Here is a 27,275-nt window from a genome sequence, read left to right as displayed (position 1 = left end):
TGAATGTGCTGTCTATCATGTAAGTTGTACAACAACTTAGAGAGCAGTGTATATACTATACAAAGGTCACATGGACATCAAGTTAGGGCTAGCTTTATAACTTGGCTATCTTGCATGTTAGCTAAACTAATTTATAAATGGCCAGGGGGGGTTGGATGAATTGGCACTTTTAGTTCCATGAGATAGCTTTCAGTTCATGCATATCAGCCAGAGACTGTGTAGATTACAGACATTAAAACATGAAACCAACTAGGAAGTGTCCTAAATCTTTATTCATTTTACTGGCCAACAGCGGGCGACACCTGTGGTTGCAAGAGGTCTTTCAGTTGTATAAAGGCAGTGGTTTATAGATGGAGCCAGTGGTTCAGTTGGCACAACAAAAGAAGAGTTATCCCTGCCTTGTACCTACAACTGGGAAAAATATATTTTATCATTTTTGCATACAGCTGCCCTTGGAGTCTACTTTTAAGCTAACAATAGTTAATACTGAAAGCAGAATAGAGCTCCAGAGGCAAAGTGTTTGGGATGTAAATTTCTTTGGGACAAAAACACCTCTAGCTTTGAGTTGGTAGAGGACACTGTACCGAGACTAAAGCTCAAAGTTGTGCAAGCATCTACTGCAGTAGACTGACTGGAGAGTTTATAAGCTGCCGCTGAAGACTCCCTGGTTTATAAACTCAGATCAGTTTCAGAGCCAGCTACATTTCTCTGCTCTGCTGTTTCCATCTTGCTATTTTTCCTTTACTTTCTGTTCTGCAATTTAATTTCTATCTCTGTTTTTCAGTTGGATGCTTGTGTTTGTTTTTCCTCCAGGCTGATATAATATTTAAAATCCTCTCAATGTTTTTGTTTTTATCTCATAGTCACAGGTTTCAGTTTTACTTGCTGGATTCAGGCTGAAATTAAAATTTAAAAACTTGGCTTTAATTTAACTTTTGTTCAGGTTTGGGGTTTTGGGTTTCGGATAAACTCGTCACATGGCGTCTCAGCAGGGTTTGTTTATGCAGACGAACAAGGAACGAAAGTACTTAAAGCTTTTAAAGAAGTGTAACATGAATATTGCATGACCAAAGCATGTTCCATTCAAAATGCGGAGGAGCATGTGACACAGCCCAACCTGGTGTCCCGGCCCCCGACAGATCCACCACACATCCTTTATTTCACACGAACAGGTCTGCAATCATCTCCTCTGTCACCTGACTCAGAATAGGGCTGAAAGGTAATACAAGAGAGACAGCTGAGAAGAGATGAAAAGATCCTCTAGCTTCAGAGTCAGAGATCAGAGTCTGTGGTGTTTTCTTTACCATTTAAAGTGACTACAATTTAATGTACGATAACAGTTAATGGCGTCATGACCAGGCTCCTAGGCCACTACGATAAACATGGAAAAGACACAGCAGTCGGCTGTAAAATAGAAGAAAAATACCAACAAAATTTGGAAAATTGCATAATTATGTCATGGTCTCTTGATTGTGGTCCCAGGGTTTTGAGTCACTTTTGGATTCCTGGTTTCTGTTTGGCCATTCTACTCCTCTTTTTTGGATTGTTGTTAGGCTGAGTTTGGATTTCCTCTTTTGATTTCTTTATTATTAATCTTTTCTTATGAGTTATGGATCCTTTGGTTAGGGTTTCTTGTGATAAGTACAGTTTCCTTGTGTCGTACTTCTTGCTAAGTGTTCAGATTCCTGTAGTATTAGTATGCTGTGGTTGTTTTCTGTTCACCTTTAAAGATCATCTCTCTGTCGTGGTTTCCTGTGACTGTCCACCTGAGTCTCGTTCTCTAATCAGCCCAGTTTTTATTTCAGACTTTGTGGGCTCCATGTCAGTGACATAGATTTAACAAGCCCTTCCTGCCTCTCTTATAGTGGAGAAGTTTTCCCTTTCATTTTCTAATAAAATATGGTCCTTTAAAAATATGTGTCATACTTTTAGTGTTTGTTTCATCAGCGAGAGGCTCTAATGGCGTCTGCTTCTCGTTAACACTGAGCTCTGCGGTAAGCTCCACCCAGCTGGCACCTCCAGGATGCCAAAACAAACCACAAACTCTCGGAAAAGCGCGCTGGAAATACATGTGACCGTGCTGTGACCTTCAGAGCCAGATGATTGGGTCCCACAGGGAGTCCATCTGTGCCCTGATTGGGCCGAGCTCTGATGTTACCGATTTCTTAAGTTGTTGATGTTTGAGCTTGAACAAGAGTGTGTGTGTTTTAGGAAAAAACTAAAATATTGAGATGACCTCAGCCTCCCGTGTGTATTTGTGAACATTCATTAATTCAGTGTGTGTGCATTTGTGTGTTATTGTGCATAACAAGAAAAAGGGAGGAGAACTTGAACACTGCGTGTCGGAGATACTTGGGCATGAACATGATTCTGCAAGACAGGAAAAGTGTTTCGGTGCCGCCTGTTAACACAGTGGCTACAGAGAAATGCTAAACAACATAAAACAGCTGTACAGTGATGCACAGTTACTTCACACATGTGAGCAGTTGCTGTAAACAGATGTTAAACAGCCACGAAGAGACAGGCCTAAAGACCACAGAGTGATAACTAGACTACAAAATCACACGAAACTGCAGAGACACCAAACACTAGACTTATTATGACTCCTGCTGTTTATAGTTTTCTCAGTTTGCTGTCTCTACTTCTTTAAATTGAGCTCTTTTAGTGTAAATTACCTCACTTTAAACATGCAAATACATCAACAATTAAACTATTAAATTAATTTCATGGTGCGCCTCATTATGAAATAACTGACTAACTATTTCGAAGTGATGCTGTGTTTTTACTCTCCATGGTTTCATTAAATGGTAACCTTTACTGTTTGGACCCATTCTGCATTAATGACTGGGAGAGAGAGACACTTGCAGCAGTGCATGAACTGAGCTTTTATGCCCTTATTATAGGGCAGTGAAGAGAATGAACAGCACTTGGATATGAAATCTTTCTTAAAGAAAAATATTTCTTTTCATGTACAAAAACCTGAATAATCATGCCCCACTGTTTCTCTTATTGTCTTGAAAGAGCACTTCCCTCTCAGGCTGCAGGCTCACTTGTGGTTTCTAGAGTTTGTGAAGGTAGAATGGGAGGCAGAGCCTTCAGCTATCACACCTCCCAGATGGGACTGAAGGGCTCAAACCTTGATTTTTACAACAGTTTACAGTTAGGACTGGATCTTATTTACATTGCTATAAGCTCAGGCTGCTGGAGCCTGCCTATGATGTATGAGCACTTTCAACTTCCTCCTTCCACCGTCCAAGTGTTTATATCCCACTGATGCACATCAATAAATAGTGTGTATTTTGTTCCTTTCTCTCTCCTTTTTCTCTTCACCCCAAATCGGTCCTGGCAGATGGCTGTTCCTCTCAGATCCTTCTTACCCCAGAAGTGCTTCTCTGTTTGGGTTTCTCTCTAAATTTATAAAGTCTTTACCTTAAAGTAACTTGACCGTGTAGTGCAGCTTATATGGATGAATTCTTGACTTCATCACTTTTACTCATCTGATGCTTCGAAGCTGTGAGTTTCACACCGAGACTTAAACTGCTTTTCTGTGTTTTCAGGCTGACCAACAGTACGCCAGCAGTGTAGCAGACAACCTGAAGCGCCTGTAAGTCAACCTGCATGACAGGATGTTGTTACTACTGCAGCCAACATGAGTGTGTGTGTGTGTGTGTATGTGTGCGTGTGTGTGTGTGCCTGTCATCCCTTTTATGGACATTTTCAGCTCAGATAACAATACCACTGTTAAGTAGACTGGGACTGGAACTATTCCTGCATGTATAAGACGACATCAGGCTGAATTTACATGCCGCTTTCCTAATTTTCTGAATATAAAATATAACAGATTGATATGCTGATTAATATGAATCTTCTGGATTAGTGTTTATTAGTGAAACACTACATATCATCATGAAGATTTATATATTGAAATTCAAATATGTGAACTTATTGTATTGTGGGATCAAGTCACTGTTCACAGTGGACAAGTTACAGTTTGTATAAATAAATCTTTGTCGTGTGTGAATGAGTTGTTGCCTCATGACAGTAAATTATAGCGCACACAGCCCACAATCAGTTGTGTCAACAAGCTTGACTGCATTATTAAGTCAAAAACTGCAAACAAACAAACATATTGGAATGTGTTGACTTTGTATTTGTGGAGCACCTCCAAACTGTTGACCATGTCATGTTAGCTTGGCCTAGTGAACACAGAGCAACATGAATTTATATCCCATACTAACCTATTTGTGTCAGGCTTGGCCCCATAGCTGACTTCAGGGAATCTTGGTTTCTGTGTAGAGTTGTGAATGTGAACACCAAACAGCTTTATATATGTGCATGTTTGTTTTATTCTTCTGTCCTTAGCTCGTGAGCAGGGGCAGGCATCTCCAGGCCTCAAGTGCTGGTGTCCTGCAGGTTTTAGATATCACCCTGGGTCAAATGATTAGTTCATTACCAGGACTCTGGAGAACTCCAAGACATGTTGAGGAGGTAGTTTAGCAATTTGAATCAGCCGTGTTGGATCAAGGGCACATGTAAAACTTGCAGGACACCGACTCTTGAGGCCTGGAGTTGCCTACTCCTGTCATAGAGGGAGCTCATGGTTTGGTGTGAACATTGATCGTTTGTTTCACTCGGTCTGTCTGAATCTCAGTTTTCCAGCAGAGATTCAGTCGGGTCTGTTGGAGGTCATCTCTCCGTCGGTCCACTTCTACCCCGACTTCTCCCGACTCCGAGAGTCCTTCGGAGACCCAAAGGAGAGAGTCAGGTCAGCAAACGCGTGTGTGTGTGTGTATCTTTGTACATGTTTAGACATCTTTGTGAGGACAGAAAATTGGCATGCTACAATACTTGTGGGGACCAACAGCCCTTATGGGAACAAAATACCCGTCCACACGAGTTTGAAGCCATTTTTGAGGCTCAGAATGTGGTTTTAGTGTCAGGGTTTCAATTAGGTTATGGTTAGGTTTAGGGTAAGGGTTAGGGTTAGGCATTAATTTTTTATGGTTAGGGTTAGGGTAAGCGACTAGGGAAAGCATTGTTTCAAATAGATGTCCTCACTAAGATATGAAAACGAGTGTGTGTGTGTGTGCACGTGTTCCACAACTTTCTTTAAGTAGATGTGGACTCTTCAAAACCAGACATACTTAAAGCATCTGGATCAGGTCATATAAATAACGCTGTTTCTGGATTTCATTAATAGAGGCATGTTATATAAATAGATATGACACTCAGTAAATCCTGAATAGAAATCAGTTTGGAGAATTCTCATCTACCAAAGACTGTAGAGATCCTGCTTCTAAAAAATCTGTCCTCGGGTCTCAGCAATGTCCTCACACAAGGGTCCCCACAAAGATAGGTGTGCAAGTCCACACAGTCAACTTTACAGTCCAATCAGGTGTGCGTTTGTATGTGATTTATGAGCTCCAGCAATGAGAGAAAGCTGGTGCTGGTGGGTGTCTCTAATCATTTGTATTTATGCATGCATGTCAGTCAGTGTGTGTGTGTGTGTGTGTGTGTGTGTGTATGTGTGTGTGTGTGTGTGTGTGCATGTGTTTAACATCTCCCCATCTCCCCAGGCATCTGTCAGCCTGTCGTGGCTAATTCATGAGTCTCTGAGCAACCTAACCAGACACACACACACACACACACATACTGAACACACACACACACACTTAAGTTGGTCCTCTCGCCTTCCTGTCTCCTTGAGAGAGCCATCTTAAAAGGAAACGCACACACAGCTCGAAGTGACATCATTTTATTTAATGAACTGCTGCTCCGCCCCTTGGCCCCGTTCCTGTGGTAACACTGGACAGGGAGGGAGGTAGAAAAGATGATTGGAAGGGAGAAGGAAAAAAAAGAAACACCTCATCCTCTTCTTCACTGTCTGTGTGCTGATGAGCTATTTTCATTCACCGCCTCTGAAGAAACTGAAATCTGAAGCTTGTGGAGTCGTTTTCTCTGTGACACACGCTCTGGAGCGAGTTGGTGTGAAAACGGCAGCGACGGGTAGCTGACTGTAACATCTCTGCAGAGGAAGACGAAGAAACAGCGTTCTTCTTCCCTTTTGGGACTCATCTCAGAGAGAGACCAGGAGATCTTCTGATTTTGTGATTTCATTCTGTCTGCAGACATCATCTTCAGTTCTTTCCTAGAAAATATCCGCTTTCAGAGACGCGATGCAGAAGGAAAATCTGTCAGACAGAACCTGGGCTGCAAGTCTTAACTGATGAGAAGAGCTGAGACCTGGGCTGAGTGATGCACTTGTTCTTCAAACAACAGGAACGAGTTGATTTAGTTTGCCAGCTGTTGGAGCTCAGAGAGATAGACTGCTGTCATTTTCATCAAACATGGAGTCACAACACCTGAAATCCAAACACACAAACACAAAAACAGGTTTTTAGATTCAGTAACGACGAGATGAAATAAGAGTTCTGTAGTGGTGGCGCGAGTTAAAGACCAAATATGTGAAACAAATATTACAAAACTCTTAAGTTAAATTCATAGTCATATAATCTATAATCAGAACTACGGCTTCAGTAATGTGTATGTCAGCTGGTGATGATTTTAGGTACTAAACTTCTGCTGGGAAGGTTTATCTATATTAGGACAGCGACTTATACTAGCAGATTGAAAAGTAATAAATACCACAAGTACATTTAAACTGTGCTTTAGTAAAGTTAGACTATGTTATATTACACCACTGGTCGTCTTCATGCCACCTGTTGTTTCCTTTCTGGGCATCCTTCTGCATGGCTAGCATCCAGATTTGGGCCTTCATGTTTTGCATCTAGTTTTGTTTTTTGCAAATTTATTTTTTTCTTTCAGTCACTGGTTAAGTTTAGGTACCAAAAACTTAGTTAACATACTACAATTCACAAGGATAGGTTTACATTTTGTTAGCTTTAGCTACGAAAACCTGTTTTGTGTGGTTTGAGTTCTTGGTTTCAGGTGTTTGAAATTACAGTTTGTTCACCTGTGCACCACTAGAGAAGTGTACAGATTTACCACATCAGCCCAGCCTCTACCCTAAAGCATCATGGGAGCAGTTAGTTCGCAAAGTGAAACGTTCCTGCAAACAGAAGATAATACATCAACTGTGATGGATTTGTGTCCACGCTCTTCAGAGTTTAAGTGAGACGAATGGCTGTCAGGAAGGGACTACATCAGTCTGAAAACTTAATTATTCGGAGAAAATGGACTTTAATATGCAGAACTTGTCTGCTCCTTAAACACTTCAGAGTCTGAGCGAGCAAAAGACGAACACGTCTGCGCTGACTCTTCCTTTTTAACGCAGTTTGCATGCGAGCATATTGCCGCCGCAATTTGGTTCCTGCCGAAGGCCCGATGCTCTCGGTGTGAGAGGAAGATGGTGACGCGAGTCAGGCGGCCACCCTCGCGAGCTAACCGCTGTTCATTCAGTTCATCTCCCAGAACACTCCACCTGTGCGCTCACAATAAAGGCACCTTTATTTGATCATATTTATGGGTCCATTTAGACGCACGCAGGAGCTTTTAAGGTTAAGAGGCCTGTTTTAATTCAGAAAAACTCTGATTACATCCAATCAATGCAACAGTGAAAATACTTTGTACAGTATGAAGCTGATGGGTCTGTTTTTGTGGTGCTTTCATGGTTGTTTTATGTTGTTTCCATGTCTTCTGTGCTTCTTTCATGGTTCTTTGTTGTTGTTTGTTTTTGTGGATATTTTGTGTATTTTTTGGTCTTTCTGTGTGTCTTTGTAGTGATTTTGTTTCTCTTTATCACTGCTTTAGTTTTTTGTGGGCTTTTGATGCTATTAAAACTTGTTTTTTCGCCCTTTGTATATCTTTTGAGTTTTGGACTGTGGGTTTATAATGTTGGCGTTTAGTTTCTTTTTGGATTTTTCTGCTGTTTTAATAGTTGAAGTTGTGACTCTGGTAACATTATTGTTGTTCTTATGATGAGTTCTAGTCTATGATATAATTTTCTTTAATTTTACTGTCATTAGTCTCCACAGTCTTTCTCAGTTTTCCTTCCCTTCTGTTTTGTCCATCTTTGTTTCGTTCCCCAGTTTAGCTCCTTGTGTGTATTTGTGGACTTGTATTCAGTATCTTGGTTGCTGGGTGTTTTTCTTTGGTCATAAAATGTGTTTATCTTCATGTCAGCTGCCTCATTGTCCTGCATTCGGGTCTTCTTCACGTCACCACTCCTGACACTTTGTGCTTGTCATGGGATGATTGACTTTCATGAAGAAGGAAACAAAAACTGCATTGTCTTGTCCACTTATGTTCTTCAAATGAAGGACAATCATTCATGCATTCGATAAGAAACTTTTTATTAATAGAAAGCAGCGGATAAATGCTGTTGTTTCTCTTGCTTTGTGAAAAAAAGAACACCTGGAAGTTTTGTTTTTACTTCTGAACTTCTCAAACATCCACGATTATAAACGAGGATGCAGAACGAGAAGAACAAAAATCACAGCAGAGGTGGCAAAAACACTCACGATGATCACTTAAGTCGAAGCAGCGATAAATGTGTTAAAAATGCTCCAGTTAAAGTTAAAGCACTGATTTAACTTCTTTACTCAAGTAAAAGTGAAGAAGAGTTAACAGGGATTCAGCAGGTGTGGGAACCTTAAGGTCGGTTTTAGTGGTGCAGCGTGGGAAAAGGAATCGCTTATAAATCAGTGACAATCGTTTCAACTATGAGCTCCATTTTGAGCTGTGCTGCTCGTGTTTGTGGATTTAAACTACTGAATTCAACAAGATATGAGACGATGTTACACGAGCTATCGTGGCTGACTGGCAGAGTATCTGTATCGTCTCCTTCAATTCAAGCTGATGTTGTGACATCACTCTGACCATGAACACCACAGCTGCTCAGCACGAGTCCGGCATCGTGCATGACTACACACTTCTGTTTGGAAAGTGTAAGGAAGAGAAAGTCCAGATCTTTGTGTTAAAATGCAGCAGTTACCAATAAAGTTCAAATACATAAATAAACATGACCACAGGTCAGGTTTAAGGAAATCCTTTAGAGCAGCAGTGGGGAACTCCAGGCCTCGAGGGCCGGTGTCCTGCAAGTTTTAGATCTCACCCTGGGTCAACACACCTGAATCAAATGAGTAGTTCATTTCCAGGCCTCTGGAGAACTTGAGGACATGTTGAGGTAATTTAGCCATTTAAATCAGCTGTGTTGGATCAAGGACACATCTAAAACCTGCAGGACTCCGGCCCTCGAGGCCTGGAGTTCTCCATCCCTGCTTTAGAGGAGTTGACATGGTCATGATGCTGATTCAAGAACACAGCACAAACTTCAGTTTTTCTTACTCATATAAGAACTTGTTGAAGCTTGTTTGAGCTCTGAGACTGCTGGCCTCTAGTGTGTAAACTGATAACAATAATAATGTAATAACCTGAGTTGTAATATTGTTACATTCTTACAGGAGAATTTATAGTAAAGAGTAAACATGATTAACGCTTAACTGTAAATATGTGATCTTAAGTGATTACAGCTGCAATAAGGCGTCATTAAGTTTGCTTTTTAGTTTTTAATTTGTCTGTCGTGTTTGTTTTAGAATAATCTCAGTGACGTGAACTTCTATGGTTTGACCTTTAAAGGATGTTAAGCATGAATGACGTCTCTGCTCAGAAGCTGTGTGTTTGGCTTTTTTGCCTTTTTGCCTTTTTGACTGAACGCAGCGTGGAAGCACTGTGAAAGTGCAGTGATGCCTCTTTGGTCACGCCGCTGCTGTTTTTGTGAAAGAAGCTGCCAGAGAATCATTTCTGTTTTATCTGGAAACACTCGAGTCTTTGCGTGGAGAACCAGCTGACTCTCCCCGTCGCCTTAAATCGCCTCGCCGATCGCCGCGAGGGAGTGCGAGACAAGAAAGCCTCTGTGTTAACTTTACTGTTTTGCTATAAAAGCCTCTTTTTCCCGGGATTGTTTCTTAGACCTCGGTGGGATTATAAAAAGTCTATTGACTCCCAACAGTAAAAATAAGCCTTTAAAGTGCTGCGTGAGGAGATGAGCGTGGATCGTTTTTTTATGGCGCAATAAAGAGACAATGGAGGCGTGGATGGGTTTTCTTAACTGAAGGAGTGGCACCTCGTGTTTATCACATGCTGCACAAACCCCTTCAACAAAGTGCATCTTTTAATGCTTTTTTTTTTTTTTTTTTTGACCCTGAGATGTGTGGGATGTTTTTCTGGCACTGTGATCATGTGCTCCTGCTCACTGCACAAAGCTGCAGACCTCCACTGGTCAGTGTGGATGGACACATGAGGAGCTTTTATGCTTCTGGACAAATCTGACCTCGTTTGTTTGCACCATCCTTCTGCTTTTATATGTTTAATGACACAAAAAAGTTAAACGCACTAACATAAAACCTCACTTCTGTTTTACCCTCAAGCATCAAACTATATCACTGAAAGAATGAAAACAACATGTTAAAATGTCCAAATCTGAATAGAGACTTGCTGTAATGTATGTTTGGAGACGGCGGCACTGCCAAAAGGACAGAAGGCCAAGCTGGAGAGTTTTGTTGGGAGGGACAGCTCAGGATGGAAGTTTGCATGTGTGCAGAGGAGGGATGGTGTTAAAGATGGAGCTGCGAGGCAGAAGGAAGAGCTCAGAGAAGATTTGTGGATGTGGTGAAACAGGACATGCAAAGGGTTGGCGTGGCAGAGGAGCATGCTGGGATGATCTACTGTGGCGACCGATAAAGGGAGAAGTTAGAAGAAGAAGAAAACAAGTCCTTTGGTTTGATTTCTAACCTCTGCCTCTGAGGCTCAGAAAAAGGTGATTAGAGAGACGTAACAGTAACTAGTAAGTTGTTACTGTTGGAGCATTTTTAATGACATCATCACTGAGCTCTGATTAGCAGGTGTCTGTATCTGTGTGATGGTCACACGGTCTGTGGATGCAGACTGATCACGCCGCCCTGTTCTGATGAAGTCAACATATAAACCGTTACCAGTGTATAAGTTATGAATCAGATTTTAGTGACTTCCCTGTTAAAATAAAGAATTCATTATCGATTTCTCTTTTTTCCTGAGAACTTATCGAGCATTAAACAGACTGCGGTAAACTCGCATGCAGGAACCCTCTGAGCTCTGACACCTCAAACAGCTGAGCGCTCGCTCTGTAAATATCGAGCTGTGTGTTTAGCAAACCTCGTCTGTAAACACACCGATTCAGTTCACCGCTGATTGCTTTGTTCTGTTTCTGCGAGCGCCTGAAACTAGCGGCGCGCTCTCTTTCCCACCTCGTGGGCCGAAGGCGTCGATGGAAACCTGCAGAGCTACAACCTTGATCCTGCTGGATGTGCTTCCTCTGTGTGTGTCAGAGACAGTTGTTACCTGTTTAGTGTGTGTGTGCAGCGTAAACACACAAACATTCAGTGTTTTTTATTCCACAAACAGGCATTTTACAGGTGAACAGACGATGAGATCAGCTCTACGATTAAGGGAACAGTTCCCCCCCTCTGGTCATTCATTCAATTCATTCATTCTTTCATTGTTTTTGCCTTTTTGTCTTATTTTTCTCTATTTTGTAGCTTTTTTGTGTATTTGTGGTTGTTTTGTGGACCTTTGTGGTTCTCGTTGGATAATTGACTTTCATGAAGAAACAAATACACGCTGCCTTGTCTTTGCCACTTATAAGATCACACATACTTAAGAAGGAGAGGTTCACTCCAAAATCACATCTACATATTTTGCCTCTGGGCTGCAGCGTTGTTTATCCAACACAGTCGTGTTTGACTTGCTTAGCTTTGCCAAACTGACTTTCCTTAACTACAGTGAAAGTAAATGCCGCTTGTATCTGTAGAAGAGCCCAAAGAATACACTTGAAAAACATGCGGTTACTCGAGAACATCCACAAGGCTGTGAGCAGTCTCAGACAGAAACAGACTCTTAAATTAGTGAAATAAAGTGATGAGAATAAGAAAAGCCAGCTGTTTGCAGCTTTACAGCGCTGCGCACTTCTCTCCACTGAAGAGTAAATGTCTTTTAAAGCTGGTTCTTGATTCTCTTACTGGTATCAGTGGGAGGAGCCACACCCATGTAGCATTACATTTACTTACATCGCCGTCCTGGATATTTTCAGATGAACTGATCTGTGTGTGTAACCCTCCACCTCTGCTCAGCGATGGAGATGTCCTCCTTTACTCTCTGAGGGGAGGCGTGGTACATGTGGACAGGTGATGTGCAGTATTTCTAATGTCCAGCAGGGGGCGACTCCTCTGGTCAGTCTTCCTTTTGGTCTCAGTCGCTGATTTTAGGGGAGAAAGGATGAAACAGCAGAGTGTGATTTAGGGCGGAGCTACAAGTCGCTTACACTCGTTTCGACTGTAACATCCAACTTTAAAACACCAGCATAGCAACAGCTCCATAGCAACCCATTAACCAATGGATGATGTCACAATGTGTGTGCATGTGCAGTAACTGTGTGTGTGTCTCAGAAGAAGAGGTGCAGGTATACTTGCATTAACACATTAACTCCTCCCCCTCTTCTTCAGGTGGAGGACGAAGCAGAACCTGGACTACTGCTTCTTGATGATGTACGCTCAGTCTAAAGGAACCTATTACGTCCAGGTAAAGAGAAACAGAAGAAGAAGAAGCTCGGCGAGCAGCTGCTGGTCTTTCTCTCTGTCTGTGGTTATTTTTAAGCATTTCGGTCGTTTCATGTGTTTGTGCCAAAATCCTGGGGGTGGGGCCAAAGATAAATGAATGAATCTGACAGTTGAGATAAATTGTTCATTCCGCTTCACGTCAGAGTGAACGCTGAGTGTTTATCGGTGGATTTTCTGGTAAATGATTCGTTGCCGTGTGGTGAATAAAAATTATGCTCACTGCTGCATCTTTCCTTTAAAGCTAGTCTGCTTTTCCAAAAGCAGGATTAAGGAGAAGGGGGCGTGCTCAGAAATGATCAGGATCATGTAAGTGTAAATTCAGATGACATGTCCTCGTATGTTTGCAGAGCTCCTGGGAGGACTTTGATCTCCTCTTTGCTTTTTCACATCTCTAATCATTTTGCATGTTTTCACTCTTTACTCCGTATTTTGGTCTTTAGGTTTAATTTTTCGCTAGATTTTGGTTGATTTGGCGTCTGTGGCTGTGATGTCTGGTTTGGAGATGGAGGCCGAGGTCACATTTTCACAGGGAGTGAGCATCGTGGAGGGGAACAGAAATGTGTCCATCACAGGGACAGCTCAGAGTCAGAGAGGTTGAGATTGTTTGCACATGTGCAGAGGAGGGAGGGTGGGTCTACTGGAGAAAGGAGAAAAAGAGGAAAAGCTCAGAGAAGATTCATGGATGCAGTGAAGGAGGACATGCAGAGGGGATGCTGGGATGGGAGGAGATGCAGATGACCCGCTATGGCGCCCCCTAAAGGGAGCAGCTGGCAGAAGAGTCTGTGGTCATTTCAGGTTGCATCTTTTTGTCTGTTTTAGTTCGTTTTTCGCCGTCTGGTCACATTTGGGTCAGGCTGTCGTTTCACTTGGTGGTGATTTTTGGACACGTGTTCCTCAGGTTTATCGTCTTTGTCCTTTTTTTGTCACATTTTGTTTGTTTTTGTGTATTTGGGTCATTTCAGGTCTCATTTTTTAGTCCAGTTGTATCGCTGTGGGATTGTTTTGTGCCTCATCTTGGTCATTTGTGTTCCTTCGTACCCTTTTGAAACACATTGTGGTTATTTTCTGTTTGATGTTTCTGATTCAGGTCAGATTTTGGTCAGGCTGTGTCTCTTTGTAGGCGTTTGACAGACGTCACGTTTTGGTTGTTTTTCGAGTCTCTGAGTAAATCGGGTGTGGATGGTTAATTTCCCGAGGGGTCACATGAGGAGATGGGACTGTTATAGAGGGTCACGGCAATAAGTCTGTAAGAAGATAAAATTAATAATGAGCAGAACTGAGTTAAGGTTCTTGGTGCGGCCCTTTGCATCAGTCTCAGCTCCTCGTGCGGCCCCTCGGGAACGTTAACGTGACCTCACGTGAGCTCTCAGCAAACAGTCGTCTCTCCACAGAAACAAAACGAGTCGCGCTCTGAATGCGATGAAGTTTTAAGATAAAAGGTCTCTGTGATGTAATCCCGCTGGTGTCTGAAGCTGATGATGAAACTGTTGCATTGTGGGTAGACTAATGGACGCGTCACTGTGGCGCTGTCACAGAGCCTTTGTTCCCTTTAAAGATGAAAATAAGAAGGACTCGTCCCTCGTCCTCCTCCTCAACATGTGGGACAGAAAGGCGTTTATCTGAATAAACAGGAAATGAGAGGAAGTGATCTTTAGCTCACCTGCTTCCTCGCGACCTGCAGACACCCCGGCGTCCTCCAGAGGTCTTAAAAACACCTCATAAACATATATGAAATTAAACAGCCTGACCCGACCGGCTTCACACTGAAGCCGGTGTTGCATTCAGGTGCGTCTCACCAGCTCATGAATTAAAAGCGTCCCGTGTCACGTCCTGCTTCTGATATTTTCTCTCATGCTAATAAAAATTAAATGAAACCTAAAAGCGCAGGCTTCATGTCTTTGGCTCTGCCGTCCGCTTCGTTACGCTCGCTAACCTTTAATTATCTGAGCTCGGTGATGATAAAGCTGCTGATGCGGAGCAGCAGAGGAGAAGTGCAGCGTTTAAAAGCACACCAAACTATCCTACATCTTCCCGGCCCTTTAATCTCCTTTTCCTTCTTCTTCTTCCTTCTTTTTTTCTTCTCTTTCATTTCTTATTCATAATGGTTCCTCCCTGGATTATTCTTCTTCTTCCTTCTCCTCTTTACTTCTTTTTCCTCTTTCTGGCTTCTGTTCTTCTTCTTCACGGCTTCTTCTGTTTTTATCTTTTGTTCTGTTCAGAGCATCAGATCACACTTTCAGAAGCTCTGTTTGACTTTTTGGCTTTCAGGGCTTTTATTTTGAATGTGGATCATATTCTCTCGGTCATTTCTCACTTCCTGCCCTCCTCATCCTCACCTGACGAGGCTTGCTTGTGATCGTGGTGCATTTATTGAACTGGGAGCAGTGTTTTGAGTGTTAGTTTAAAAATAATCAGCGTAAAAACTAAAGAAAAATGCACACTTTTTACTGCTTAAAGGTGACGTCTGTGAAATACTGTTGAAATGTTGTTTATTCAAAGCCTGATTGTTCCTGGATGTGGCTGAATTATAAAACCAGCCTATTTCGGCGTTCGAAGGTCAACCAAAGAACAACTGAACAAAAATACAGAAAGTGACGACCAATAGATGTGAAACCGTCACAAAGACAAATAACTTCCACTGAAATGATGAAAGATGACATTTTCCTCAAAGATGCAGCAGAATACCTGCAGACAGGTGATGTCAGAGGTCGAGGCCGGCGGGAGGTGTTTGTGACAAACAAATAAAACCTGCATTTTCCAGCGTTTTCGGACAGAATGGCGAGCAGGAAGCTCTGCAGATGGATATGCCGCTCTGTGCGCTGGGCTGTTGAGAGCCGCAGACTTGAACGCTGGTCTGCCTGCCGGAGCTGAGCCCGGTTATTTTTCTGGCTACTTTCCTTTAATGGAGCAGTCTTGCCGACATCATCTCAGCCGGGGGCGGCGGAGCTTTGGCTGCTCCCACACGAAGCTTTCTGACAGGAACACGGACCCGACACGCTGTTTTGACACCTAAATTCTCTCTGAACTTTGCAGAGTTTTCGCTGTCTGCACAGAGCGGCGGTGAGGCGAGGAGGTAATTACTCTGTCGACTCCCCCGGGGACGAAACGGGAAGACGTGTGTCAGGAGGCTGGCGTTTATGGAGCGTCTTCTGCTGGTTTGAGGAGCAGGAATGTTGAGTCTGGCTTCTCTGCTGAAGTCTTACTGATTCCCTCGCTGAGACGAGGCGAGAGGCGGAAACCCTGTTAAAGTTTGCATGTGCATCGCTTTCTTAATTTTTCTCACAGTCTGATGGTTTTTGGAGCCACCGTTTGTCTTTTACCGGTTTATGTTTACATCTTCGAACTGTGATTGACTTTTAATGCTACAAACTCAGACAGCTGATGAGCCTCCAGAAAGTTCCTCTGGCTCTGTGCTCCGTGATGTCCTGAACAGGTTTATGGATGTTTATCTGTGTTATAAGTAATAAAAAAGCAAGATCCAGACTTCTTGTGAAAATGTCTGATTGGAGGGTTTTAAATGATCTGCCTCTTGCTTCCACCTCACCTCTCCCTCTGTTCCCCTCTTGCTTCTTCACATTCAGCACATTTATTATGATCTTCATCTGAGGAGTTCATCGAGGCGTCCGCGGTAATTTTGGCATTTCGTGCGTGTCAACGTTAAGCAGGCTTTTGTTTTGGAGGGCACACACACACACACACACACACACACACACACACACACACACACACACACACACACACACAGTTAAAGGAGGAAACTAAACTGTGTCTTTCTCTCTATCTCTCTGTTGCAGTTAGAGGACGATATAGTCGCTCGCCCAAACTTCTTCACCACCATGAAGAACTTTGCGCTGCAGCAGCCGTCGGAGGACTGGATGATCCTGGAGTTCTCTCAGCTTGGCTTCATCGGTGAGTCGCAGCGCTCGGCTCCATCAAGGGTGGAGGAGAACTTCTCGGTGTTGTCTTCTTTTAGCTTCTGAAGGGACTGCAAACAGGTGAACAAACACCTGAAACACAGCCTGCAGTTATAAACACACGGTCAGCACAGCGCACAAAGTGTGTCGCTGCCAAACGCCTTCGACAGCCAATCTTTCTGTGAGTTAGCTGGCTTGATAAAACGTAAGACTTCAGTCAGAGATGATGGGTGGTGATCCTCTCGCTCTGGGGCGCCAGAGGGAGTGTTCGCCCAGGGCGCCAAACAGGCTAGGACCGCCACTGGGTTGGAGAGTGGTTGGTGGAGGTTGCCGCCTATCAGTGAGTGAAAGTGATCACCAGGAAGTATGCAGTGAAACACCTCTGGTTTGAAAAGAAGACAGGTTTGTCATCATTAACTACCTGCTAAGCGAGGTGTGAAAAGTGTGACACAAACTGAACATGCATGTTAGCAACCAAAGCAATCAGAGGGAGGTTTTTAGCCAGAGACCAGAGGCTTCCCAGGGGTCGAAATCTCCAGTCCACGCCTTTTAAAGCAAAGCGGTGTGTTTCACATGTCCTTTCACTCTTCCTCTGTGCCGCCTACTCCAGTCAGAGACATGATCAAAGGATCTGTTCATAAAGATTTATAAGTAGCATAAAAATCAGCAATAGAGCACTGATGAAGTAGTGTCTAATCCTCTGCTTTCACTGGTTAATACGCTTCTTGTTTTAGTCAGTTTGCCGTTTGTAACATGTCTGTACATTGGAGCGCTGAGACATCACAGGCTAGTTCAGGTCTGACTGTCCCCATAAACAGTCGACAGATATGAGTGCTGCGTTAATCACTGATGTAGAACAAAGCGCTGCATGAGTCTGTGGTTAAAATGTGATTGTAGGCTAAAGTGCTTTGAGTGGTCAGTAAGATTAGAAAACACCATAAATGCAAATGCATTACATCTTTAAAAAGGCTCTCAGCCTTCCACTTACTCTCGTTTCTTTAATATTTTAAACTTCTAAGTTGTAATTAGCACTGATGGATGCTTTTTATTTTCAATAATCGTAGTTTCTCATCCTGGGCTGACATGCCGGGCTCTCCTCGTCCTCCGCCTTCGTCCTTCTTTTTCTTTTGCCATTTTTCTGTTTCAGCTCTGATGCCAGTCCTTTTCTTTGTTTTGAGTCATAGTCTCGAGGGAAATGCATTCACCACCTCGCTGCCCAAACCTCCGTTTTTTTCCATAAGCCTTGTCACTCTAGATAAAAAGCCGTGCCTTCTGTTAGTCTGTCGTCAGCCAGGTTTGCTTCAGTTGCAAAATCCTCTTTCGCTTCTCTCTCAGGCCAGATTCACACGTAGGTGTTACAGGCCTGATGTTGCGGGGGTGTCTTTGCTTACACGATCATCATATTTGGGTTTAATTAGCCATTAGCGTGATCCAGACTAGCTGACTATTAAACTTTATTCCTGTACCCAAGAACAAGAACTAGCTCATTCTCTCAGGATATCTACCCCTGAGAGGATGAGAATATCGTGATTTGAGTTTGATTTGAACAGCGCTTGCATTTTAAAAGTTAAACTTTTCTCAACTTTTTAAATGGAGGAAAGCACAGCGACGGTTCTGCAGTTCAGCACAGCAGCGTGTGACATCACCATGATCAAAACAGCTGGCTGGAAAACTCTGGGGCATGAAGAACAGACGCTCTGATGAAGGACAAGAGGAGACGGCGACTATATAAACATAAGCAAGAGGAAGTGGAAACAGCTGAGAGAACGAAACTCAGCTGAACTAAATCAAAGAAAAAAACACAGGGGAGGACAAGTGAAAGCAGAGTACAAGGAACAACTGACTTTCAAAATAAAGCAGGAAGAATGATAACCAAATGGGGAAAACACATGAATGGACTTAATACTGGAGGAATGACACGGTAGGATGAAGCACTGAGTGTCAAACAGACGGCTCGGTGGCCAGAATCAGCCCATCAAAGAGTCTTAATTTGGCCGACTGGACAGCTGTGGAAAAAGTGAAGGAGAGAATAAATTTTTACAGCGTCTCATACTATACTGGCATCTCCATCGCCATTCAGACACCACCAAAGTAAAGAAGTAACAGATTTCTGCTACAGTTGATTAGTTACCTCAGGGATTAAATGTGTAATTAAACGTTTTTAGATTGATAGAACGACTTTGACTCATCTGGCCCATTTAAGCTCAAAGTGGGCAGTATGTGGCCCACAAAGTAAAACGAGTCTGACACTCTGGTCCCCGGGGCCGGGGAATCACATGATTAGTTCATTACCAGGCCTCTGGAGAACTTCAAGACATGTTGAGAAGGTAATTTATCCATTTAAATCAGCTGTGTTGGATCAAGGACACATCTAAAACCTGCAGGGACACCAGCCCTCGTGGCCTGGGATTGGGGACCCCTGCTCTAAAGCAACCAGGAACTAGGAACAGACTAAATACTTTAAAGAACAGGCCAGAAAGATGCAAAGCTCACAAATACGACCCAGGACACGACAGCTGAATCCAGCTGAGTCCACGGTAACGGGAAACGCTCCTGCCGGTTGTCCTGCTGAGCTTGCTGAGAACATGAATGCCAGAATATCACTGCAGATTTTTTGCAGTCTCATCTCAACTTTTTCCCACCAGATCGGGATGATGTCAGCGAAGAGCGATGACATCGTGCCGTGTCATCGTGCGATGACATCGTGGAGAAAGATTTTATCAAGATATAAAAGTGATGGAAAACTGATATCAGGGAAAATTGAATCTGAGCTTGAAGAGTGGCTACTGTTGGGTTTTGAAAAGAGACACGGATGTGAGCAACGCTTTCGGCCACGCTGACCTCGTTTTATTTTGGTCTGAATTTACAGAGATTTGCTTTAACACGTCTCTCCTGATTTCTTTTCAGAACAAACATTTTAAATTATTTTGGCGGGAAAAGTTAAAATTCCAGTCAGTGTAAACATCAGTGATCTGTAGCTCAAAAACATGACGTGGAAGCTTAAGTCATATCTGTGTAAACTGATAAAGAGCCAGTCTGAAGTTTCCAGCAATAAACAATAAATATTTAACTTTGGTTTTTGCAGACCAGTGTAATTAATACTGATTCATACATATTCACACATATATAAGAACAAAAGTTACCAGAGAGCACATTTCAGGGATTGAGTGGCCAGACAATGGAGGCCGGATGTTTCCACACCTTCTAAGCTTCACAATTGAGGCAATGATGGAAGCAGTGAGGTTCGCTGCCTCTGACAGGATGTGAAGTTTCCATCTGACTCATGAATTAAATCCAGCAGATTAATTGAGGCATCAGCCTGCATCTGATCTGCCTTCTAATTATTCTGTCAGGTCTAATCAATGAATTCTTCCTGGATCCAATCAGCTGTCGGCGGCACGTGGAACACCGGCGTTATTCACCTGGAACCAGAGTCAGGATTTATCCTCAGAACTGTTTCCAGCGCTGACAGATAAGCTGATGTAACAGAACCTGAAATCGCGAGATCAGAGGTTTCGTCACGTTAACACGCTCGGTAATTACATCCTGAAGCTGCTACCTACTAATCGTGTATTTGTGCTGAAAGTTCAGACCTTCAGTGCCCAAAAAGTAAACTCTTCTTCCCAACCAGAGCCGCCGTTAATTTGCTTCGACTGATGGTTGATCAGGACTGAAACAGCTGCTGAGAATAATCCATGTGTGATTTAATGTGATAAATTCCCACAGCCCCCGCAGCTCAAAGAGCACGGAAAACCTGAAAGTACATTTATATTAAAAACAATTAACACAAAGAAAAAACACCTAGAAATAAGGACTTCCATGGAGATTTATATCAAAAGACCTGACACATGAATTAATTTCAAGAAAATCAAACCCAAGCTCAGTCTTTCCAAATCAACATAAATACATAAAAATACAGCAGAGGTGGACTGAGGTAGAAGGTCGATCCATAATTATCTTTATCCAGATCCAAAATCATCATAACTCACTGAATTTTTACCAGGTTTTCTGAGTTGGATGTTTTCAAATGCTGCACATTAAAATAGGAATAAACAACATGCTCACCCCATGTGGACAGTATTTTGACAGTTATAATGTTAAATTGAATATTACAGTTCTAAATCCTGAGTAAGATGGTGACAAATGCACGTTTGACCAGCCAATAAATGAAAACTAAACAGTGAGTAAAAGTCAAAAACATTACAAAGCAAAGTGTCAGGCAGATGCCGCGGACAGTGACCCAGAAAAATTAAACGAGTCCTCAACTGGTTGGCAAGTGGTTGCCGGGTGAAACTGGTCGCACACAGTGCGCTACACTGAAAACATCCTTTTGATTACTTTGGTCATTAGCAGATTCCCACAGGGAAGACCAGCTTGTCTGAAAACATGCTGAGCGGTAGTGAAACTGAACGTTGACCTTCAAAGTAAAAGCATAATTTTTACATTGAAGACAAAGGGTTGCCATTTCAGGCATCACATGTTTCACCGCAGCCCAGCGAGTATCTGGTGAATGTTTGCAGATGGCCACCTTTCCTGACTCACTGAAAAGGGAGTTTTCCTTACCACTGTCACCAAGTGCTTGCTCATAGGGGTTTATGTCATTTTTGGGGTCTTCTCTGTATTATTATATGGGCTTTATCTTGCAGTATAAAGCACCTTGAGGTAGGGCTGTTCATATAACGATGTATATCGGATGACAATATAAAAACGTCTATTGTTTCCTATTATGCTATCGTTTGTTTCGTGGTGTCATAAAATAAACAGTTTACAGCAATATTTTTTATCGTTTTGATGGTCACTGCAGTGGCTATATTAATTTCTTAAAGTTCTCTCTTTCTCTTATATTTAATATAACCACACTATGGGCGGACAAGTGCCTGTTTTTACGTGTTTTTGTTAGCAACGGTAAAACCATTGCGCGGCTCCGCTGTCCGCTTGTTTGTTTTCCACGTAAACCTTTCACAATAAAGCTCAAGATCCTGTTGAGACTTTTCAAAATAAACTGAATCACATGAAAGAGTATGCAGAGAGTTTACGGATGAGAAGCAAAAAACGAGCCGTCAGGTGCTAAAAAATAAACCTTTAGACTCAAACTTTAAGAGAAAATGGTGGCCGTTACAACTTAAGTCTAAAAATGTATCGTTTCATGCATCAGTTAAAACACTCGAATCCAGGAAAAGGAAGCCCAGCTGGAAAAACTAAATGCAAGTCGAGCTGCCCGAGATTCACAGAATTTACAGAAAATATTAAATTTTTGTGATTTATATCGTTGTCAGGTGACTGTTGTTGTCGTTTGGCGCTTTATAAATGAAATTGAACTAAACTGAATTGATCTGGTCAGTGTCTTCCATACAAACACACTCCATACCACTTTGCAACCAGTCTCTCAGAGTCCATGACAACAACCTGTAGCAGCCACTCATCAACGAGTTGGAGAATGCTCATTTTTCCGTAGCAACCACAGGTTACCACGGGGTCACGGGCCCATCTTCAGGCCTGCGTGACTGATTTCGTAGCAGCTCCCAGCAAACACTCACAACAGTTCAGGGAAGACAATTTTTTCCTTAATAACTGATGGTTGTCAGGCAGTTACCACATGGTCTCTGAGGACTGTGTGACTGAGGACTTAATTACAGACACTGTGGGTAAATTTTTCCTACATTACGTCTATGTACAGGGACCAGCATAAAAAATTTCTCCTGATGTTTCTGTTTCTGCTGCAGTCCTTTTTTTCTGGTTCGGATGCAGACGTCTTCATTCTCAGTGGAGAGGAAGACATTATGTTCATGAACAGCTCCACGTGAAGTGTTTGGGTATTGCTGAATGTGACTTTACAGAAACTGCTTGTTGACCACAGCTGGCTCTATGTCAGATTCTTTCTTTTGACTTAGGTATCTAATAAAAAATATCAGCAACATCACACAGCTGCACAAAACTTTTATTCCCATCTCGCATTTTTGCAGCTGCATCCTCATTGTTGCATCATTGTTCTTCTATTGACCCCGAGTATTTATGATGCTGTGCAGCGTTTGGTTCTGTTTTGACTTCATGTGACAGAAGGTTATCAGCAAGAGTGAAAGGGCAGGTTTACAAGATGGTAATGAGACCTGCTCTGATAGATGTTTTGGAGATGATGGAGGCTGGGCTGGAGATGTTAACATGCTCACTGGGAGTGAGCAGGATGGACAGGATTAGAAATGTGTCCATAAGAGGGATAGCTCAGGAAGAGTGGATATACTGGAGCTGCCTGGCAGGAAGAAAAGAGGAAGACCTCAGAGAAGATTCATGGATGCAATGAAGGAGGATGTGTGAAAGAGGAGGATGCTGGGATAGGAGGAGATGGAGACAGATCATCCACTGTGGTGAAACCTGAAAGGAGCAGCTGAAAGAAGAAGAGGAAGTGTTCTGCTTTTGGGTCCTCTCCACATTAAGCTTGAAACATTGACAGATTCCTTCATGAGTCCGGTTAAGAAATGCTGATGCGCAGTGAAAGTGGATTTGTACACGTGTCGGCGAGTCTGAACGTTTCTCAGGAAGCGTGATACAGCTCGGTACAAAAAGCTGCCAGGCTTTGCCGAAGCCTTCAAAGTGAGCCGTATTGTTTTGATGTGTTAAATCCTCTCGCTCTTACTGTCCCCCATTTTAATACAAAGCCTCGGGACTAAATTGCTTCGCAGGATCTCTGGAGGAACGTCAGTATTTATCCAGACAGATCCATCTCCACGGAGACACTCTGCAGTCATCGGAACGCCGCCTCCCTCACCGCCTCGTCTCCGCTTCAGGCGCAGCTTCTCCATCAAAAGAAATTAAACATTTTTACTTGTGAATTATTGATCGTGCTAACTGCAGAGCAGAAAACAATCAATTATCATTATGTGTGTTATGAAACCCAGAGGGATGCAGAAAACAATCCAAACGGATTTATGTTCTTGGCTCAACAGGAGCGTCAAAGTTTTCTGATGAAAATCTCTTTAACGCTGTTATTTAAGAGTGGAGCGTGCTGTAGGTGAGGGTACACTCATGTCGCTGTGTGTCTGCGCTGCACGGGGACATCATTAAGCGAAATCCTCAGATGTAATCCTGCTGCTGCGGGAGGCTGATGAAACTGTTGCTTTGTGGGTCGTGTGACAGTGAAGTTAATGAAGGGGTGAGAGTCGCTCTGTGCCTTCATCACACGGCCTTTGTTCTCTTTAAAGAGGAAAAACTGTGTTGGGCAACAGAAGGTGATGAAGAGCATCCAGCTCAGGGACACGCTCGCATCAGCCTCTGATAATAATGGAAATAATGAGGGTGATTAACACATTAAACCAAACAAGTGCAATAATTATTTAAAATTAAAACACGATGCGGTTCAGAAGTGTTTGCATGATTTTTGGCTCCGTGTGCCACTACATTTAGTTTGAAATTGTTATTTATTTATTTATGTATTTATTTATAATGTATGAATAACAGAGAATAAGCTGATATGATGTGCTTTCATTATTTCGGCAGGTGTCTGTGGGCGTTCGGTAAAAGCACATCAACACAATGCGCTCACTAAACTTCTTGGCTGTGATAGTAAAAAAAGTTTCTATTCAAATTTAATTTATGCCTCAGGTCTTAAAAAGACATCATCAGAGTTTGGAGGATTTTGAATATTTTAAAGCTTTTAGAAGCCCAAACTTTTCATGTAGCATCTGCCACAGGAACACCAAGACGGACCGTTTCTTTGAAATATTTTCTCACGTCATAACAGATTTTAATCATGTGCTCAACAATTGGATCTCCGGACAGGTTTTACAGTTTTTGTCATATTTGCTTTGCTTAAATTCTTTCCTCATATCCGCAAAAACAGTTATCGTCTGATTAGTTACGGCCGATGTGATGAGCTCTTTTAGGGTTCAAAGATAAAATAAATTTAAAAAATTTAAATGATTATTTCTTCTATAAAGGTAAAAAAGAATATCCAAACCTGTGTGAAAAAGTAACACCTTGCTAAAGTATGAATTAACTGTGATTAAACACAGTTTCACTGCCGTTTCCAGGCCAGATCACTGCTGGATCACAAAATCGCTTAAGTAGAAACTGTGTGACAAAGTAAAGCAGACTAAGAGATCTCAAAAAGCAGCACATCATGCCACACTCTAAAGAAACAGCTGAGAAACAAAGTCTCTGACATCTATCAGTCTGGAAAGGGTTACAGAGCCATTTCTGATGCTTTGGGTTTCCAGTGATCTACAGTGAGAGACATTATCCACACATGGAGAAAACCTGGAACGCGATGAAGCTTCCCAGGAGCAGCCGGTCTTATTCCAACTATTCCAAGAGCGCTCGACTCATCCAGGAGGTCAGAGAAGAACCCAGAACAACAGTGAAGCACTGCAGGCCTCACTCGGCTCAGATAAAGTCAGAGGTCATGACTCCACCATAAGAAAGAGAAGAAAATGGCCTCCATGGGAGAGTCCAAGGAAAAAAATCACTGCTGAGCAAGAAGATCACGAAGGCTCGTTTCACATCTGCCAAAAACATCTGGATGATCGCCGAGACTTCTGGGAAGATATTCTGTGGACTGACGAGACTGATGAGACCTGGAAGGTTTGAGTCCCGTTACATCTGCATCAAACTAACAGCATTTCATAGAAAGATGACGGCGACAGTCAGACATGGTGGTGGTAGTGTGATGGTCTGGGCTGCTCTGCCGCTTCAGGACGACTTAAATTCTGTCACAAATCTGAATAAATGCCAGTAACCATTACACCAAACCAAGCTATCATTACTGTAAACTTCACATGAAATTAGCCTGTTTATTTCTATGGGGACTTGCTCATGCTGCTGCTTCCTCTAGTGGACGTTAGAGGTACTGCAGTCACTAACCAGCAACATCCAGCACTGAGAACTGAGGCTACTATCTGCCAGTGTTTAGAAAAAACAAAACAGGAAATAGTTTGGTGTTAGATTTGGAAATCTTGAGATTGATGTCATTGTTTTAACAGCATGCCGCTGTGTGTTGAGCTGCTCCAGAATAAATCAAAGCAGAAGAAGAAATGAAGCAGAATTAGAGGCAGAAGCAGTCGGTGGTGATGGGAGGAGGGAGGATTTGGAGCTGGTGTTTCTAACATTTCCTTCAGCAGTCTGTTTGTTTTCTGAATGAATCGGTTACAGGGTTCACCTGTCTTTAACGGATTTTTGCAGCGTTTCGCCTCCTGCTCCTGCTGGCTCGTTCGAAATTTGATTTGATAGAGAAATGATAGCGAGGGCTACAGAAATAGAAAGAGGGATGGAGGTGAATGCAGAGGGAGGCGTGTGTGATGGAGAACAGCATGAGTCTCATCTCTGAGGTGGATGATGTTGATTTCACACCTGGATGTTTGTGCTCATCTCTGACTGTCTGAGCATCACAGACCTCCTCCTCCTGCTCCTCTTCGTACCTCCGGGCCTCCCTCTGGTCCTCGGCTGCGACCTTACGAATCCTCCCTGACCCTGAGTCGCCTGCGAGCAGCGGCTGCTTTAATAAATTCATCAGGGTGAAGCTGACTCACTGAATTAAATCAGACGGAGGGAGAGCTGTGGCGCTGCGGGGCTGCTCTCTAATTCAACTGTTTGAATTTGGGTTTTGCATTTGCTAAGTTTAGCCTCTCTTCAGCCTCGTTCACATCTGCAGGGGGTAGTTTTTTTTTCCGATGCCTCGTCGAACATCCGACCTTCCAGAGGCTCAACTGTCCAAATGTATCAGGGCGGAGTAGAAGGGGCAGGAGCATGGCAGAGCTCTCTGCTGGCCTTTTAATTCGCCCTCGTCATTGTTTCAGTCTGTGGAGACTGTGCGGCTCACTTTCTGACCTTTCGTTTGTGGAGAAGGTTTCCTTCAGCTCGGCCTGACTCTGCAGAGAAAACAACAGAAACAAGCAGACTGAAGAGCTGAGAGACGAGAAGTTATTTCAGGCAGCTGGATGAACTGGACAGTGGCAGTGGCATAAAGCTCCAGCTCCCCTCATGCAGCGAGGTGAAGTAAAAATGTGATAAATCTGAAGGATAAGCAACCCCTGCTGCACTGTTCTAACATGCCTTCAGATTTCAGGAGCAGCTGAACAGAAACTAACAAGATAATTATTGAAAATAAACCAATCAGCAATCATCAGGCAGAGAGAGTGAGGCTGCTTTAAGTTTGAATAGCACAGCTATTCGTCTGTAGGCAGCAACTAGCCCACCAGATACCAAAAAGTAACCAAAAGGAACAGCAAATAAGCAATGATTCCAGTTTTTATTTTAACTGGTATTTCACATTTAGAGTTGTGGTCAGCATTTTGCATCTACTCATCAACAGCATGAATATCGTTGTAATTTGGGCTTTTAGTGAGCTCTTGGAATGACTCTTTTTCCAGGGTGGAAGGATTATACAGCAGCATGTTTAATGATTTGAGAAAATACAAAATAAATTCGGTTTTTTTTGTTTTTTTTTAAGTCATTGATGATGGATGCTGTGCAATCACTCCACCCTGGAAAAAGAACCATTCAAACATTAAAAGCCCCAAATAATTTCCATGTTTCTCATGTGTTTAATGTGTTTACGGTGTCTCTGTGGTTCGTTCTAGCTTTGCGTTGACCCAAGTCATAAAGAATTCGGAGAAAGGAGGAGTTGCACTTTTTACATAAGTTGCTTTCAAAAGTTTCATTTCGTAGTTGTGGAAATACTTCTTTGTTATGACCGCTCCAACTTTAACACACAAAATACTACCTCCAGCAATACACAACCCAACGCATCTCTCAAATAAAT

At 42.7% G+C, this 27,275-nt stretch overlaps 1 protein-coding gene across 1 annotated transcript in view; it reads left to right on the top strand.

The window, feature by feature from the left end:
* The window catches only part of mgat4b (alpha-1,3-mannosyl-glycoprotein 4-beta-N-acetylglucosaminyltransferase B), a 121,390-nt gene that overhangs the window by 67,153 nt on the left and 26,962 nt on the right, over window positions 1–27,275 (top strand). Inside the window, exons 5-8 of the mRNA XM_084953324.1 lie at window positions 3,558–3,604; window positions 4,652–4,765; window positions 12,498–12,573; window positions 16,406–16,520. Of these exons, the coding sequence (XP_084809450.1) occupies window positions 3,558–3,604; window positions 4,652–4,765; window positions 12,498–12,573; window positions 16,406–16,520 (352 nt within the window). The remainder of the gene's footprint in view (window positions 1–3,557; window positions 3,605–4,651; window positions 4,766–12,497; window positions 12,574–16,405; window positions 16,521–27,275) is intronic.

The sequence above is a fragment of the Perissodus microlepis genome, chromosome 2 (assembly GCF_051167445.1).
Source record: "Perissodus microlepis isolate ML-2025 ecotype Zambia chromosome 2, ASM5116744v1, whole genome shotgun sequence".
Lineage (NCBI taxonomy): Eukaryota > Metazoa > Chordata > Actinopteri > Cichliformes > Cichlidae > Perissodus > Perissodus microlepis.
Note: the sequence above shows the minus strand (reverse complement) of the source record. Positions and strands in the feature narration are given on the sequence as shown.